The 18903-nt window shown below is 47.8% G+C and overlaps 1 protein-coding gene across 1 annotated transcript in view; it reads right to left on the bottom strand.

Annotated features, from left to right (window-relative positions):
• Positions 1–18903, bottom strand: part of WDR97 (WD repeat domain 97) — a 301022-nt gene that overhangs the window by 8930 nt on the left and 273189 nt on the right. The window contains exon 23 of the mRNA XM_063450904.1: positions 15018–15079. Within this exon, the coding sequence (XP_063306974.1) occupies positions 15018–15079 (62 nt within the window). The remainder of the gene's footprint in view (positions 1–15017; positions 15080–18903) is intronic.

Here is an 18903-nt window from a genome sequence, read left to right as displayed (position 1 = left end):
GACACTCAAAAGCCTGCCATCCATGGATTCTGTCAGTGTTTTGTTCTGATCTGTTCACCATCAACATTGCGTGCAGCAGCAACCACAGCCTCCCAGACACTGTTCAGAGAGGTGTACTGTTTTCCCTCCTTGTAAATCTCACATTTGATGATGGACCACAGGTTCTCAATGGGGTTCAGATCAGGTGAACAAGGAGGCCATGTCATTAGATTTTCTTCTTTTATACCCTTTCTTGCCAGCCACGCTGTGGAGTACTTGGACGCGTGTGATGGAGCATTGTCCTGCATGAAAATCATGTTTTTCTTGAAGGATGCAGACTTCTTCATATGTACCACTGCTTGAAGAAGGTGTCTTCCAGAAACTGGCAGTAGGACTGGGAGTTGAGCTTGACTCCATCCTCAACCCGAAAAGGCCCCACAAGCTCATCTTTGATGATACCAGCCCAAACCAGTACTCCACCTCCACCTTGCTGGCGTCTGAGTCGGACTGGAGCTCTCTGCCCTTTACCAATCCAGCCACGGGCCCATCCATCTGGCCCATCAAGACTCACTCTCATTTCATCAGTCCATAAAACCTTAGAAAAATCAGTCTTGAGATATTTCTTGGCCCAGTCTTGACGTTTCAGCTTGTGTGTCTTGTTCAGTGGTGGTCATCTTTCAGCCTTTCTTACCTTGGCCATGTCTCTGAGTATTGCACACCTTGTGCTTTTGGGCACTCCAGTGATGTTGCAGCTCTGAAATATGGCCAAACTGGTGGCAAGTGTGGTTCTCACCTGTTAGACAGACAGCCAGACGTGGTCGCTCCTGGAGTTCCCAACAGGGGACTTGAACCAGGGAACTTATCAGTCCTAGTCCTGCTTTCTGCCTCTGAGCCACAGCAGCTTTACACAGAGACTACTGATTCCGGTCCTGTTCACCCTGGCATGGTTACTACACCGGGGGCCGCACCTTGACTTGGCTGTGTCTCACCTGACTCTGATCGGTCATCAGCAGGGTATTTAAACCCAGCCTCGCCCTGTGCTCAGTGTCAAGTCTTTGATCTTGTGTTCCTGTTTTGTACCAGTGTTCCTGTTTATCTACTTCGTATTATTGACCCCGGCTTCTGACTCGTTTATTATGACCTCTGGCATCCTTTGACGTCGGCTATCTCTCGACTATCCTGCTGGTTCAGTCCTTGCCTGTCCTGCGTATTTGGTACTGCATCCTGCACAGCCCCCATGCACAGACCCACAGGCCAGGTGAATTCTTACCTGACCACCTCGGCCTGTGGCTATCTGCAAGGGTGAGCAACATATCTGCGCTACAGACTCCCAACTCAGGTAAGACCCTGACAAAAGACTTGACCAATATGGAGTCAGCAGAGATGTGCTCACCCTCGTCCCAGCAAGTGTCCAGCCTGGCCCAGACTGTTTTGGAGCTGCAGCAAGAAATTTTACTTCTTAAAGGCGCAGTACATCCAGCCCCGGAACCGTTTGTCATCATGCCCGACCGATTTGGTAGCCGTACGTCCTTTCAGTCATTCAAGATGGATTGCGAGGTGTTGTTTTCTTTAAAGCCTCGAACTTATGCCACAGAATTCATCAGGGTCAGAGCGGCTATCAACCTGTTGTCTGGACGCATCAAAGTTTGGGCTCACCAAATGTTGCAGACGAAGAGTCCTGTTCTTGTCAGCTGGGAATCCTTTATTACTGCTATGGACTCACAATGCAAGACCACTATGCCCAAGCCAGCTCCACGTATTAAAAAATCGCGGAGTCTTCGTAACCAAGGAACCGAGTACCATCACCACACCCCAGTGATGTCCCCTTATGATCCAGTTCCCAGGAAAACTCCAGAGGTATCCTGTGTTCCACTTGACCCTGAGGAACCTATGCAATTAGGACTTGTCCACTGCAAAGTGACACCCAGGGAAAGGGACCGAAGGAGAAACCATGGCCTGTGTTATTACTGTGGAGAAAAAGGGCATTTCATCACGCTTTGTCCTGTTCGCCCTCCTAGACCTTCAGCTCTCCGACTGGGTACTAATTTCCTTCGTCCTGTGTACACCGCATACCAGCCTAAAAAGCTACATGGGAGCCGTTATTCTTGCCCATGCTTGGCTTCAATGGGAAAAACTACACCCCCTGCTCCAGAGCCGTCTGCATCTACTGACGAAGTTACTTCCTGTGGTACCACCACTACTTCCTGCCCACCTGAAAAGGATTTACCTGTGGATTGTGCCATTGCTTCTGATGGCACTACGGTCCGTAAAGAAGACCTTGAAATGTTCGAAAAAGCATTGTTAGCTACGAACACTGTTCCTGCCGAAGTTGTGGAAGTGCTTGCCACCTGTACCCGGAACCTAAAAAACCTGGACAGTTCTTCAGCCGTACCAGAAGCTGGTACTGGGAAATCCCAAGCAATTAAGGGATTCCACACTGAGGACTTTGACTATGGGGATTCACTGGATTCTGATAGTGACCCTGGAGAGGTGTATTATTTCGATGGAGAACCTACTTACGCCCAGAGGTCGTTTTTAAAGGGGGGGGGTACTGTCACGGTTCTCACCTGTTAGACAGACAGCCAGACGTGGTCGCTCCTGGAGTTCCCAACAGGGGACTTGAACCGGGGAACTTATCAGTCCTAGTCCTGCTTTCTGCCTCTGAGCCTCAGCAGCTTTACACAGAGACTACTGATTCCGGTCCTGTTCACCCTGGCATGGTTACTACACCGGGGGCCGCACCTTGACTTGGCTGTGTCTCACCTGACTCTGATCGGTCATCAGCAGGGTATTTAAACCCAGCCTCGCCCTGTGCTCAGTGTCAAGTCTTTGATCTTGTGTTCCTGTTTTGTACCAGTGTTCCTGTTTATCTACTTCGTATTATTGACCCCGGCTTCTGACTCGTTTATTCTGACCTCTGGCATCCTTTGACCTCGGCTATCTCTCGACTATCCTGCTGGTTCAGTCCTTGCCTGTCCTGCGTATTTGGTACTGCATCCTGCACAGCCCCCGTGCACAGACCCACAGGCCAGGTGAATTCTTACCTGACCACCTCGGCCTGTGGCTATCTGCAAGGGTGAGCAACATATCTGCGCTACAGACTCCCAACTCAGGTAAGACCCTGACAGCAAGTGGCATCTTGGCAGCTGCACGCTTGACTTTTCTCAGTTCATGGGCAGTTATTTTGCGCCTTGGTTTTTCCACACGCTTCTCGCGACCCTGTTGACTATTTTGAATGAAACGCTTGATTGTTCGATGATCACGCTTCAGAAGCTTTGCAATTTTAAGAGTGCTGCATCCCTCTGCAAGATATCTCACTATTTTTGACTTTTCTGAGCCTGTCAAGTCCTTCTTTTGACCCATTTTGCCAAAGGAAAGGAAGTTGCCTAATAATTATGCACACCTGATATAGGGTGTTGATGTCATTAGACCACACCCCTTCTCATTACAGAGATGCACATCACCTAATATGCTTATTTGGTAGTAGGCTTTCAAGCCTATACAGCTTGGAGTAAGACAACATGCATAAAGAGGATGATGTGGTCAAAATACTCATTTGCCTAATAATTCTGCACTCCCTGTAAATGAGACATATACAAAAGTGCAAACAAGATAGTTGGTGTTATTTATAAAATATATAAAATAGTCCAAAGAGGTTTAGAGGTTGCACTATGGCAATAAATGTCTTTCAAGGTGCTCTTGATGAAGGGGTCTCCTCTCTGTTTAAAGTAGTCCGATTTCTCTCGTTATTTGAAAGACATAAGATAAGAGACCAATCGTATAGAGTGTAGGGGTCAATATATGTGAGAAAAAAAAAATATATATATATATATTCCACTCACATTTGAATGAGCTATAGCCAGCTCAGGTATAACAGGCGTCCAGCGGTATGATCCCTGCTTATGGGATATATGGATGATTGTCCTCTGGAGGGAATGATGTCCAACTAAGTATAGTGCAGGCCGACTGCACTATGGTAACAGCGTTGGTGGTATGATCCCCACCTAGGATAAGCTTGTAAGTACGTGATAACATTTATAAGATGCCAGGTAGAAGTAAAAAAATGTATAGAAAGATAGTTGGCACAGATAGTAACCAAAAAAATTAGAGATTATTCTAGCGTCAGTGACTTAATAATCTAAATTTCATTAAAGACAGGAGGCGAATATTTGCTTTACTTCCTTTACTGTTCCTCCCAGCAGCAAAGAAACAGTTAACAGATTGAAAAAAGAAACAACCAATCAGAACACATCTAGTCAGTAATAAGTGGCTGTGAAACTCCTCCCAATTCCTCTTTCTTGATGCAGCCGGAGTGATGTCAACCATGTAAACTGGAACGAATAATCTTTAAGCAAGGGAGATCAACCTTGTAAACGAAACTGGAAGTTGGGACAACAGATCCTCAACGATGTCGTCATGCAGAGGGGTGAAGGCTATAGAGGGGTGTGATTGGCAAGCTGCCTACATACAAATGCCTAGTTTGAAAATATCTTAATGAAAAGCTTCTGGAGTATTACACATATCCATAGTCATATCTATGTGGGTGAAAGAATAAGCTTATGAACAAAACAACAGCAGTATGAACACCCTACCTGTGTATCCCATTCTGGAAGAAAAAGGGAGGGGGACGTGCGAAAAAAAACGAGCGCACGTAGGGTGGGAAATATTCACCTCCTGTCTTTAATAAAATTTAGATTATTAGGTCACTGACGCTAGAATAATCTCTAAGTTTATGGCAAGACAGGAGGCTTCATATTTGCTGTTTTAACGCCCAGAGAGTAAATGAAAACCCGGATGAGCTTGAGGCCGGAAATAAAACGTACGAAAGGTAGATTCCCTTGACCAATCTGCCGATGTCAAAATATCCGAAAGGGAACTCCCAAAGATAAAAGCGGAGGATGCGGCCGCGCCCCGTACTGAATGAGCGCCAAAGGGAGGCTCTGCGCCCGCAAGGTGGAGGAGCCACCTGATTCACCGAGCAATGGTGGGACAAGACACCGGACGGTGAGGACGAACGTAGGACACAATAAGAGGTCCTGACGGGGGCAGAAGCGGCGTGGTAAGAGTAACTTACCGTTGTTAACAACGGGCAACACACAGAGAAGGCCTGTCTGGGAAGTATGGATAAAAGACGGAGGATGCTGGGACCTTAGTGCGATGGACAATGGAGAAGCGTACTCCCTCGGGAGTAAAAGTAATTGCATGAAGGTCGAAGGCTTCGACGTAGAGAAAACAAGCAAAGTAGCAGGGCTAACTTGGCAGAGAGTTGCTGTAGGGATAGCTCCGAGTTGGGACGCCAGGCCTCCAGAAAGGATAAGACTTGTGCCACATCCCTAAAGTGGGTGTAATGGGGTGCTGGAGGTCTGGACAGACAGATACCCCGTAGGAGCCTGCACACGGAAGGGTGTTGTCCGACAGGGAGTGTATTGATCGGACTATGAGCCGAGATGGCAGAGTGGAAAAGGTTTGTAGTACGATAAGATTTGCCACTGTCAAAGAGAGAGGACAGAAAATTCATGATATTCACCAGAGTCATTGAAAAGGGATCAATATCCCTTTCCAAACACCAGCGAGCCCAGGCTGACCACGCCGAAAGGTATGATTTTCGGGTGCCTGGGGCCCATGGATCCCAGAGGAGGTTGCGAGCTGAGCCTGAAAGGCCCGGGACGAACCAGGATCCCCTGAAACGGTCCAGGCCACCAGCTGGAGGTGTCCCAGGATGGCCAGAGGATTATATGCTCTGAATGGATCTCGGAGAAGGTCTGGGGTGAGGGGTAAAAGCAAAGGGTAGTCTGTGGACATCTCTAAGAGGTTGGGGTACCAGGGTTGGGCTCTCCAGAGGGGAGTTATTAACAGGATCCCAACTCCCATAACCCTGAGACGTTGTAGAGTGCGAGGGATCATGAAGAACGGTGGGAAAGCGTATGTCAATGGCCAGGGTTGTAGAAAAGCGTCTAAGGCTTGCGACAGCGGATCCGGTAGCCAGCTGAAGAACGCGTCTGTCTGACGGTTCAGTCTGGAGGCAAAGAGGTCTAATGTGATGGGCCCTAGAATGTGATGTAGCTGGTAGAAGACATTCAGATCCAGCTGCCAATCGCTGGTGTCTCTCCAGTGACGTGAGAACCAGTCCGTCACGAGGTTGTCTGACCCGGGAAGGTATTCTGCTTGAAGGGAGATATTTCTCCCTAGACAGAACTGGTAGAGTTCCCTGGTCTGATAGGAGCTTGGAGCGGGAGCCTCCAAGAGGATTGACATAACGGACAGCGGAAACATTGTCCATTCTCAGAATTAGAGAGCAGTCGTAAACGTCTTTGGCGAAACTGCGAATTGCAAAAGTGCCAGCCATCAGCTCCAAGCAATTGATGTGCATGGATCGTTCTGACCGAGTCCAGAGACCCCCTGTGGAAAGGCCAGAGCAAGTGGCTCCCCAATCTAGGAGGCTGGCATCAGACTCTAGGACGTAGTCTGGTTGGCGACCGAAGATCGCTTTCCCATTCCAAGCTTCCATATTCTGGAGCCACCAATCCAACTCTAGACGAACTTCTTCTGTAAGGACAAGAAAAAGGAATGAGCTAGAGAACCACCATACATACAAGTACGAGGTGGAAGGCTGCTCATTCAGTGGTATATACCCCTTCAGTAAATGTACTTACATAGAGAGGCGTATATGAACGCCTTTATCAAGAGCTACAGCGAGTCTGCCTACCTGGCCGTGTTAAGAACGAAAGATCGACCCGCCTCTATCATCCCGTCCACCAATCCCCAGACACCAGCCCGCCCTCCCTTGACGCATCAGTCCAGTATCCAATCCGGATCGGGAGAGAGGAGGAGAGGGGAGGGAGTAAAGGAACACGCCGGCCCACGTGGGTAGCGGGCGTGTGATTCGCTTAACCCTATCGTTAAGCTTAAACCTATCGATAAGGCGTTCATATACGCCGAAACGCGCGTCAAGCATTACAGAATGCCGATGCATTCTCTTTGATGTATTTTTCTTTATTTTCGTTTTTTCTATTTATTTATGTGTTTGATGTAACTCTGTTGAGGGTGTTTTGGGCAGTGTGGGGGTTAAGAGTTAGGGATAGCCTTGAGGCTGCCTCGAAGCAGCAGGTAGTTAATTTGGTCACCCTGTGTACATGGGAGACAGCCAGTTAAATACAGGGCTACCTAGTTTGCAGACAGGACATCTTTTTGGTAACTAATCTTTTTGGTAACTAATTTCATATTTCATGTATACTTCCCCATGCTGAGGGGCACCTTCCCTATATTTACCATCTGGATCTTCTGTCCACTCTGCATACATTTACCTGATAGCCTGCACTAGTAAACTTTCTGTTCTCTCCAGGGACACCACCACTACTAAGGCTCACTTTATATTCCTATCTCTATCCAATATACCCCTCTGCCCTTATACCAGATCTCTGGCAGGACCTATTTGCCAACACCTGATTTCTGGTAGTATTTTTTATTTATTTGCTAAGACCAACACTTTATTGGTTATTTATAACTTTTTGTGACCAACTTTGGTCTCCAGTATTCTTCAATTGTGTTGGATCTAGCCAGACTGTACTTTTTGCAAGGGATACTTTTTTCCACCCTGGCCAGGTATAGGGCCAGCTTGGATCTTTTACAATTTATGTAATTTTTGTTCTATTAAAGGTACACATACCCACGTCCTCTCCCCCCAGTCTTTGTTCATTTTTATTTGTGGTTTTTGGTTCGGTTTTTATTTATTTTTTCTCCCCTCCCCCTCTCTATGTAAGTACATTTACTGAAGGGGCATATACCACTGAATGAGCAGCCTTCCACCTCGTACTTGTATGTATGGTGGTTCTCTAGCTCATTCCTTTTTCTTGTTCTACATTTATTCCTGGGGTAATGCCCCCTATATACCTCTTAGTAACCTAAATCAGAGTTTGAGGTGTTGGGTTTTCCCCTACACCTCATCTCTCTGTCTCTTTATTCTTCTGTAAGGAGTATAGGTTGGTCGTAGGAATGGGATCTGCACTGATACCTCGTCTTGAGACGCTGCATCGCCCTGTAGTGTAAGGGGCCGGGGAAGATGGCCTGAATGGATGCGGACAGGAGTCCTATTATCCGCGCCATATCGCGAAGGTATACCTAATGAGTGGACAATAGTTTCCGAATGTCCTTCTTGATGGCTTTTATTTTCGCCATCGGGAGTTGGAGGATTGATCGAACAGAGTCGATCTGGAAATCCAGGAAAAGGATGGACTGTGATGGTATTAGAGAGGATTTTTCCAAATTGATCATAAAACCAAGGTTTTGTAAGAGACATTTGGTCATATTTGTATGTTTCCGAAGCGTATGGGGGTCTTGAGCCATGATCAATATATCGTCTAGGTAGACGATGGCTTCATTAACTTGGTGAAACACCAAGGGGCGGATGAGAGACCAAAAGAGAGGCAAGTGAAATGCCAAAGCTCTTGAAGCCATATGAACTGGAGGAAAGGGCGGTGACAGGGTGCAATCGATACCGTAAGGTAGGCATCCCTGAGGTCGAAACGGGAGAACCAATCTCCCTTGCAAAGTAGGTCTCGGAGTAAGTGTATGCCCTCCATTTTGAAGTGCCTGTACACAATGAATTGGTTTACCCCTCTCAGATTGATGATGGGGCGAAAGTCGTTTGACTTTTTTCGAACCAGAAAGATGTTGCTGACAAATCTGAGGGGGGATGAAGAGGGTTCGATTGCGCCCTTGTCTCTGAGTTTGCAGAGTTCTGCATGTAAGGCGGTGGTGTCCGGCTGGGACATCCGTATGCGGGGGCAGTGTAAAAACTAGTTGGAATCGTCACTGTTAAAACTTCTTAATTTCTTCTTGTCTTCAGTTGATTGATATATATACGTCTTTTGTATATATAGTCTTGGGCCAAATGCTCGACACAATAATATATGTCTATATTATTGAAAAGTACTAATACACAATCTGACTTACGGTTTCTTCAGGTTTATTCTTAGGTACGGATACATAATAAAACAACAAATGATGTTACAGGATAAAGGACATTCAACAGCAGATGGTAATTGCTCGACTTCTTTACATCCTTACATCTTTACTTCAAGAGAGAGCCAGAGAGAGCCAAGAGCCAAGAGAGAGAGAGAGACAAGAGCGAGCGCGACCTCGTGTCCCTCTGTTACTATATATATATGTGCCCATACTGATGTCAGACTATAACTAGCCATATAAGGACAAGACCCCCAAATCCACATTCCAGAGCTCTCGGACACAGAAAGCCATGTGACTTAGACCATCTTTTTCTTATGTCAATCCACATATCTATATATAATTAATAGAAACATAGAATATGTAATATTCTACAGGCAGTGAGTCCTGTATGGGGTCGGTGATGAAATCCATGAGAAAACCTGAAACAGTGTGAAGGATCCAAGGATCCTGAGTGAGAAGAGACCACTGAGGGAAAAAACAAGTTAAACGGCCTGCAATATGTACTAGAGAATAAGGTAGGTGCATTACCTTGAGCAGATCGACCCCGGAGAGAAGCAGAGTGACCCTCTGATTGATCCTCTGTTGGTAAACAGTTGTCTATGATAGGGGCGGGCATAACCAGAGTTCCAAGGTTCACTTAGTCGAGGCCTGTAGCCGTTGAAGGCAGACCTGCCGGTAGCTCGGCCTCTATGGCGACCGGCTCTGCCAGAGAAACGGTTGGTTCGAAACACCCTTCGAAGGGAGGTCTGGGCCTTGTTCAGCGAGGTGAATACAGATACGTGTCTGTTGAGGTCCCGCATGAACTGGTCCCCAAATAATAGGCCGTTGGCCTCTGGGCCGAGTTCTTTGGAACCCAAATCTGCCAATTTTGCGTCTATTTTATATCGCGCAGCTTTCCTTCTTTCAGTGGACATAGCCACGTTAGCATTCCCCAGGAGACACAGGGCTCTTTGGGCCCATTCGCGTACCAAGTGTGGGTCCAAGGTACCTTCAACAATGGCTTCATCTGCCAAGATAAAAATTTGGATAATGGGACCAGCAATGGACTATTTTGAGGCCCTGTTCTAGGCCTTTGCGGGGGTCTTTTCCTGACTTGCTGAAGAAGGGGTTCAAACTCGGGAGTCAGAGCGGCCTTATCCGGAATTGTAGGTCAGGGGCATTCAGCTCGTAATTTGTTCCTGATCTCCTTCTCTAGCGGTTTTCTGAGCCACATTCTGCAGAATTGAGCTATATGGCTAGGTGGTGCCCATTCAGCGGACCAGGGGTGTCTGATGATCCTAGGATCAAAAAGGGGTTGGCCGTTACCATCCAGCAGGATGTCAGTTAAAGGATCCTTGTTTTGTGATGGATTAGTGGGCGTGGAGCTAACCACCAATGGTTTGGTGATGTAGGATTCCTTGACATACGTAGTATTACCCTGGTCTTCTTGTCCAAGTACCATGCACAGTACTCGTCTATGACCTGTAGGTCGTGTGTTGTGGAACCCTCTAAGGGATCCAATATGGGAAGGCTTGAGGAGGGAAGTGACAGTCTAGCATTTTTGGCAGGTGCCTTGCCTTTACCAGCGGAGTTGCCCTGTTGCCCTTCCAGGGACGCTTGCGCGGAGCCCCATCATGGTCGGAATCGTGAGACTCTTCTGAGTCGGAAATATTTAATGCAGTATTTGGCCTTGGAGCAGGTTTAGCTTGTTCGTAGTAAGCCGCAATAGCCTAGGGCATGGATTCCGCTATTGCTGGAAAAAGCCAGGATTTTAATTCAGCAGAAACAGTGTCCTGTTGTTCAGACATTATAAACAAAACTTGAAACACAAAATAATAAATTTAAATTTAAAATTGTAAGACAGGGGTTCACCCTGTGAGGATGTAGCTGGGGGTCACCCAGGAATAAAAGGGGGGTCACCCTTATAGTTAAGTTTGGGGGTCACCCAAACAGGCAAATGGGGGTTACCCAAGATGCAAAAGAAAAAGTGGCGTCACCCACTGCAATGTCACTGAGACACAATTTAATGGAAAGCTAGTTAGCAGACGGAGCCCTTAAGGTACCGCTGTAACCACAAAAAAGGGGTCACCTGTTATTATCAAGGGGGTCACCCTTGTGGCAGATAGTGTTTGGCTTAGATGTTGGTGATGGCAGGAAAAAACACACGTTAAAGTTTGTGTGAACTGAACCTGTGTGAAGTAAAATAGGGGATTTTTAGAATCAAATAAAAAAATTAAAAAATTAATATGTGTATATATGATAGAGAAATAAAGTACTTACCTTGGAACTGGTATGCAAAGAAAAGGTGGAGATACACCTTTAAATTCGAAAAAAAAAACGTGACAGGCAGAGAACCGTTAGTGAGATAAACTGCCGCACATTGAAAATGGCCGCCAGCTAGTGCGGAGGCGGAGCCTGCGCGTGTTGAAGAGAAAGCGCGGAAAACAGGTACAGAGAAACCGCTGTTGTGTGAGAGCTGACAGGTAGTAAACAAAGCCGCGATTAGATCGCGGTCAAAGGAAAAAAACGCCGTGGGTGGTGGAAGAGGGAAGCTGCTGATAGGCTAATACAAGCGGGGAAAATGTAAACAAAGTCGCGGCTATATCGCGGTCGGCGGGAAGATCGCCGTGGGTGGTGTAAAAGGGAAATAACCCTTGGTGGGATCTCCCAAGGGGTATTGAGTGCCCCAGAGAGGGGCAAAAGGTCCGTGGGCCGACCAAGGTCGGCCCCAGGAGAAAGGAGGTATAGATTTAATCCAAAAAAGCAAAGTATGACAAAACAATATATATAATGGACAGATATAAATAAATATAAATATGTGTAAAATATTCTTATAAAGGTCTGAAATCAGAATTGACTCACCTGGGAGGCAAGCAGCAAAGAAAGAGGAATTGGGAGGAGTTTCACAGCCACTTATTACTGACTAGATGTGTTCTGATTGGTTGTTTGTTTTTTCAATCTGTTAACGGTTTCTTTGCTGCTGGGAGGAACAGTAAAGGAAGTAAAGCAAATATGAAGCCTCCTGTCTTGCCATAAAATCTTTAATTCTATGAAATACATTTTTGTTTACTATCTGAGGTAAGCCACGGGGTGTTCTCCGCTATCATCCCCAACCTGGCTCAGGACTGCTCCTAAACCAAACATGGAGGCATCTGTATGAATTAGAAAAAGTTTGCTGGGAATAGGAGCAGCCAGGACAGGGGCATTGATCAGGTCGTCCTTGAGGGCTTGGAACGCCTGCTCACCCTCTGGGGTCCAGTGTACTTGCCGGGACAAAGACTTTTTGGTCAGGTTGGTGAGGGGTTTAGCTCGGACACTGTAGTTGGGGATGAATTTCCTATAATAGCTGGCTGTCCCTAGGAAAGCCAGCACCTGGGTCTTAGTGAGGGGATGGGGCCAGCTAGCTACTGCCTCCACTCCCTGAAGGGTACGCTGGGGCATCCATATCGTGGTAGGTAGGGATGCTGCACAGTGGCTAGCGTTGCCCTCAATAGAATTCCATACAATACCGGTGTCTCCAGGGTGCTGCTCCTCACACTAGCATGCCATCCAACCGCTGCCACCAAATGTGACGAAGCTCCCTGTACTCTGGCTGGGATGCCGACGGATGCCCTGGTGCTTCTCAAGGACCATCAGCACCGCACCGAACACCATAAGCGCTGCAGACTCCACGAACTGCCGTAGCTTGTTTGGGGTCTCGCCGTCTCCTTCCCACCCTGGTCCAACCTCTGGATCCAGGACCGTGTGGGAAGGACCTCTCCTCCAGGAGAGTATAGCTGTATAGCTGAAGAGAGCTCTTACAAGAGCTAGCAGTGATATAGCAGTTCCCTACAACACGAGACGAGGCTGCAAGTTGAGGGTAAGAAGGTCTGGTTTATTGAGCAACTTGCATTTCTTTTATACAGAGTTTCAGGCCAGGGGCACATCCCCTGGACCTGATGGAACACAGGGACACAAGGAACACAAACCAATGGGAACAATAAATATTACTGTAACACTCCCACATACAGTCAGCAAGCCCTCCCCTCTGCCCAGGGCCGGACTGGCCCACCGGGATACCGGGAAATTTCCCGGTGGGCCGCGGCACCTGGGGGGCTGGAGATGGAGAGTTTGCCCAGCTCCATATATTTTATTAAAATCCCGGCCGCCGGCCGCATGTGGGTGACCGCCTAAGCGATCCGGCGGCACACTCACTGATACTGACAGCAGCATAGCTGTCAGCACAGGAGGACTGAGGGAGGGGGCGGAGCTAACTACCAAGCTCCCTCGCGGTTCCCATGATTCCCAGCATCTACACATCATAGAGTAGGGATTACTCTATGATGTGGCTGTGCTGGGAATTATGGGAACCGCGAAGGAGCATGGGAGTTATCTCCGCCCCCTCCCTCAGTCCACCTGTAGCAGCAGGTACAGAGAAAAGTAGGGGAAGGGGAAGGGGACAAAAAGAGGGGAAGGGGGGGACAAAAAGAGGGTAAGGGGGGACAAAAAGAGGGGAAGGGGGGACAAAAAGAGGGGAAGGGGGGGACAAAAAGAGGGCAAGGGGGGACAAATAGAGGGGAAGGGGGGGCAAATAGAGGGGAAGGGGGGACAAAAAGAGGGGAAGGGGGGACAAATAGAGGGGTAATAGAAACACAGGGGAAGGGGGGACACAGAGACTGAGGGGTAATAGAGAGACAGGGGATGGGGGGGACAAAGAGAGGGGTAATAGAGAGACACCAGGGAAGGGGGGGGGCAAAGAGACAGAAGGGTAATAGAGAGACAGGGGATGGGGGGACAAAGAGATGGGGTAATAAAGAGACACCAGGGAAGGGGGGGGCAAAGAGACAGAGGGGTAATAGAGAGACAGGGGGTGGGGGGGCAAAGAGAGGGGTAATAGAGAGACACCAGGGAAGGGGGGACAAAGAGACAGAGGGGTAATAGAGAGACAGGGGATGGGGGGGCAAAGAGATGGGGTAATAAAGAGACACCAGGGAAGGGGGGGGCAAAGAGACAGAGGGGTAATAGAGAGACAGGGGATGGGGGGAGAAAGAGAGGGGTAATAGAGAGACACCAGGGAAGGGGGGGACAAAGAGACAGAGGGGTAATAGAGAGACACGGGATGGGGGGGATAAAGAGAGGGGTAATAGAGAGACACCAGGGAAGGGGGGGACAAAGAGACAGAGGGGTAATAGAGAGACATAGGGGTTGGGGGGACAAAGAGATGGGTAATAGAGAGACACAGGAGAGGGGGGAAACAGAGACAGGTGGGGTAATAGAGAGACACCAGGGAAGGGGGACAAAGAGACAGAGGGGTAAGAGAGAGACACAGGGAGGAGATGGGGAAGAGAGACTCAGGGAGGAGAGGGGGAAGAGAGACAGGGAGGAGAGGGGAGAAAGAGACACAGAAGGTTTGTTGGCTGGGGCTAAGAACAACGCAAAAGGGGCTAGGGAAAGAGAAATACAGAGGCTGGAGAAGGGTAAAAAGAAACACACAGGGACTGAGATGAAGTAAAAGATGCACAAGGGTCGCTGTAAGTGAAAAAAGGAGACAATTGGAGCCAAGATACACTAAACGAGGTAAAGGTAATAGACGTAAATTGATGTGATCCTGACAGTAATACACACACACACATATATATATTGATGTGTGTATTAGTAACATATAATTATGCCTATAATATTTACACATATAGTAATATACATTTATATATGCATAATACACACATAAATGTCATTAATATATATATATACCGTATATACTCGAGTATAAGCCGAGTTTTTCAGCACATTTTTTGTGCTGAAAAACCCCAACTCGGCTTATACTCGAGTCAATAGTCTGTATTATGGCAATTTGCATTGCCATAATACAGACTGGGGCTGTGGGGGCTGCAGAGAGATGTTACTTACCTCTCCTGCAGCTCCTGTCAGCTTTTTCCCTCTGCACCTTTAAATCTTTCCCTCTCAAGGCAGAAAAGGAAGGCTTTAAATACATCAGGTTCAAACCTTTATACACACCAACTCGGAAAAAACAGGGCTCTGTTGAGCTCTGATGGCAAAACTTAATAATAAGATTGTGGTTTTGTCAATCTGGTTAGAGAATGATTGGAGATACTCACTTTCCTGAGCTCGAGGTCTCAATCCCACATCCGTCTCTCCCAGCCGCAGCAACGCTCTCTGCCTGTAAATACACACAGCGGAGAGAGTAACTTCTCTTACGGTTTCTAAATCTGATTAGAGGGATAACAAACTGCTAATAAAGTAACTCTCCAAACTGCAACAGCAGGAAAAGTTCTGGATCTGGCCTAATCGAATATAAATATGTTATCATACTGTGCTTAATTTTTTAAAGAATTTTAACACAAATATTTATAAAAAGACTCGGTTATTCTGTATAGAATCGAAGACTGTTTTAAAATTTACTCTACCGACGGATCTTAAAGGAAAGGTTTGTATGATTTTAAAATTCACATCAATTCAGAGGGAAATGTCTAACAGTTTGTGATTTTAATTATCACAGGACTAAACTAGACGGTGGGGCAATAGATATTTAATTTAGTAAAACGTCATATGACTGACTGCTTATTGTGAGATTCCGTGTCTGTCACCGGCTCTGTGAGATTATACAGCTCTCGCCTATTCTGTGAGATTATACAGCTCTCGCCTATTCTGTGAGATTATACAGCTCTCGCCTATTCCGTGAGATTATACAGCTCTTGCCTATTCTGTGAGATTATACAGCTCTCGCCTATTCTGTGAGATTATACAGCTCTCGCCTATTCCGTGAGATTATACAGCTCTTGCCTATTCCGTGAGATTATACAGCTCTCGCCTATTCTGTGAGATTATACAGCTCTCGCCTATTCTGTGAGATTATACAGCTCTTGCCTATTCCGTGAGATTATACAGCTCTTGCCTATTCCGTGAGATTATACAGCTCTCGCCTATTTCGTGAGATTATACAGCTCTCGCCTATTTCGTGAGATTATACAGCTCTCGCCTATTCCGTGAGATTATACAGCTCTCGCCTATTCCGTGAGATTATACAGCTCTCGCCTATTCCGTGAGATTATACAGCTCTCGCCTATTCCGTGAGATTATATAGCTCTCGCCTATTTCGTGAGATTATACAGCTCTCGCCTGCTCCGTGAGATAATACAGCTCTCGCCTGCTCCGTGAGAATACAGCTCTCGCCTATTCCGTGATATTATACAGCTCTCGCCTATTCCGTGAGATTATACAGCTCTCGCCTATTCTGGGAGATTATACAGCTCTCGCCTATTCCGTGATATTATACAGCTCTCGCCTATTCCTTGATATTATACAGCTCTCGCCTGCTCCGTGAGATAATACAGCTCTCGCCTGCTCCGTGAGATAATACAGCTCTCGCCTGCTCCGTGAGATAATACAGCTCTCGCCTGCTCCGTGAGATAATACAGCTCTCGCCTATTCCGTGATATTATACAGCTCTCGCCTATTCTGTGAGATTATACAGCTCTCGCCTATTCCGTGAGATTATACAGCTCTCGCCTATTCCGTGAGATTATACAGCTCTCGCCTATTCCGTGAGATTATACAGCTCTCGCCTATTCCGTGAGATTATACAGCTCTCGCCTATTCCGTGAGATTATACAGCTCTCGCCTATTCCGTGAGATTATACAGCTCTCGCCTATTCCGTGAGATTATACAGCTCTCGCCTATTCCGTGAGATAATACAGCTCTCGCCTGCTCCGTGAGATAATACAGCTCTCGCCTGCTCCGTGAGATAATACAGCTCTCGCCTGCTCCGTGAGATAATACAGCTCTCGCCTATTCCGTGAGAACAGTGGCGTACACATGACCCATGGGGCCCCGGTGCGAAAATTGATCCGTGGGCCCCCCCCCTCACGCTTACTCTGCGCGGGCCGGGGCAGCAACACATGGCGGCGGGCACCTGGTCGCAGGGGTTGCAGGGCTGCGACCGCGGTATGTACGCCAGTGCATGCAGATGCACACACACTTAAAGGACCACTACAGACACCCAGATCACATCAGCTCAATGAAGTGGTCTGGGTGTCAGGTCCCTCTAGTTTTAACCCTGCAGCTGAAAGCATAGCAGTTTCAGAGAAACTGTTATGTTTCACTGAGGGTTAATCCAGCCTCTAGTGGCTGTCTCACTGACAGCCGCTAGAGGCGCTTCCGCCATTATAAGACACTGAACGTCCATAGGAAAGCATTGAGTAATGCTTTCCTATGGGCGGTTTGAATGCGTGCACGGCTCTTACCGTGCATGCGCATTCGGAGCTGAGAGGCGGAGGGATCCCCAGCGCCATGGGAGTCCGGCGCTGGAGAAAGGTAAGTGCTGAAGACCCACACACACACTCTCACGAACAAATGCATACAGACACACACATTTACTGACAGAGACACACTCAGCGGCAGACATACATACACACTCACTTACAAAACATACACTCTCACTGACAAACACACACTCACTAACAGACATCAAACAGACTCACTAACACACACACACAAACACACTCAGTAACAGACACACACAGTAACACACTCACTGACACTCACTAGCAGACACACACACTCTAACACACACACCAACACACACACACACTCACACACACACACTGACACTCACACACTGACACTCACACACACACACACTCACACACACACTAACACACTCACACACACACTAACACACTCACTAACACACACACACTATCACTCACACACACACTGACACACACACACACACTATCAATCACACACACACTATCACTCACACACACACTATCACTCACACACACACTGACACTCACACACACACACACTAACACACACTAACACTCACACACTAACACTCACACACACACTAACACTCACACACACACTCACTCAAACACACTAACACTCACACACTCAGACTCACACACACACTCACTCAAACACACTAACACTCACACTAACACTCACACATGCTAACACAGTCTCACACACACACTCACACACACACTCACACACACACACTCACACACTCACACACACACACACTCACACACACACTAACACATGTTTTTTGTTTTTTTAATTTAATCCCCCCAGCCTCCCTACCTTTTCGAGTGCTGAGGGGATTCCCTGGGGACCAGTGGTGCTGCTGGGCTCCTAGGCGGGCAGTCAGGCTGGCCGGTACGCGAGGGAGCACTCTCCCCTGAGTGCTTCCTCTTCAGCTCCCTCGCGCGCTGCGTAGGGATGCCGGCGCCGGAAGATGACGTCATCTTCCGGCTCCGGTATCAGTGCGGTGCGCGAGGGAGCTGAAGAGGAAGCACTCAGGGGAGAGTGCTCCCTCGCGTACCGGCCAGCCTGACTGCCCGCCGGGTGTAAGCAGGGCCAGCCTCGGGGGGCCCGGAGGTGGCCGGCTTCAGGGCCCCCCAGGAGAAGAGGCTGGCCCAGTGGGTACATACAGGGTCGCAGGGGCGGCCGGGCCCCCTGGTAGGCCGGGCCCGGTCGCAGCCGCGACCCCTGCGACCCTGGTATGTACGCCACTGCGTGAGAAAATACAGCTCTCGCCTATTCCGTGAGATTATTCAGCTCTAACTGTATTATTGGGGGGATTGCTTGTTAATGGGGCAGTGACAGTAACTCTATAATGTAGAGGTTACCTATTAACCTCTACAGTGATAGTAACTGTATTATTGGGTGGGTTACTTATTAATGGGGGCAGTGATAGTAACTGTACTATGGGGGGGGGTTACCTGTTAATGGGGGCAGTGATAGTAACTGTACTATGGGGGGGGGTTACCTGTTAATGGGGGCAGTGATAGTAACTGTACTATGGGGGGGTTATTTGTTAATGGGGGGCAGTGATAGTAACTGTACTATGGGGGGGTTACTTGTTAATGGGGGGCAGTGATAGTAACTGTAGTATGGGGGGGTTACCTGTTAATGGGGGCAGTGATAGTAACTGTACTATGGGGAGGTTACCTGTTAATTGGGGGCAGTGATAG

The sequence above is a fragment of the Pelobates fuscus genome, chromosome 4, assembly GCF_036172605.1.
Source record: "Pelobates fuscus isolate aPelFus1 chromosome 4, aPelFus1.pri, whole genome shotgun sequence".
Classification (NCBI taxonomy): Eukaryota; Metazoa; Chordata; class Amphibia; order Anura; family Pelobatidae; genus Pelobates; species Pelobates fuscus.
Note: the sequence above shows the minus strand (reverse complement) of the source record. Positions and strands in the feature narration are given on the sequence as shown.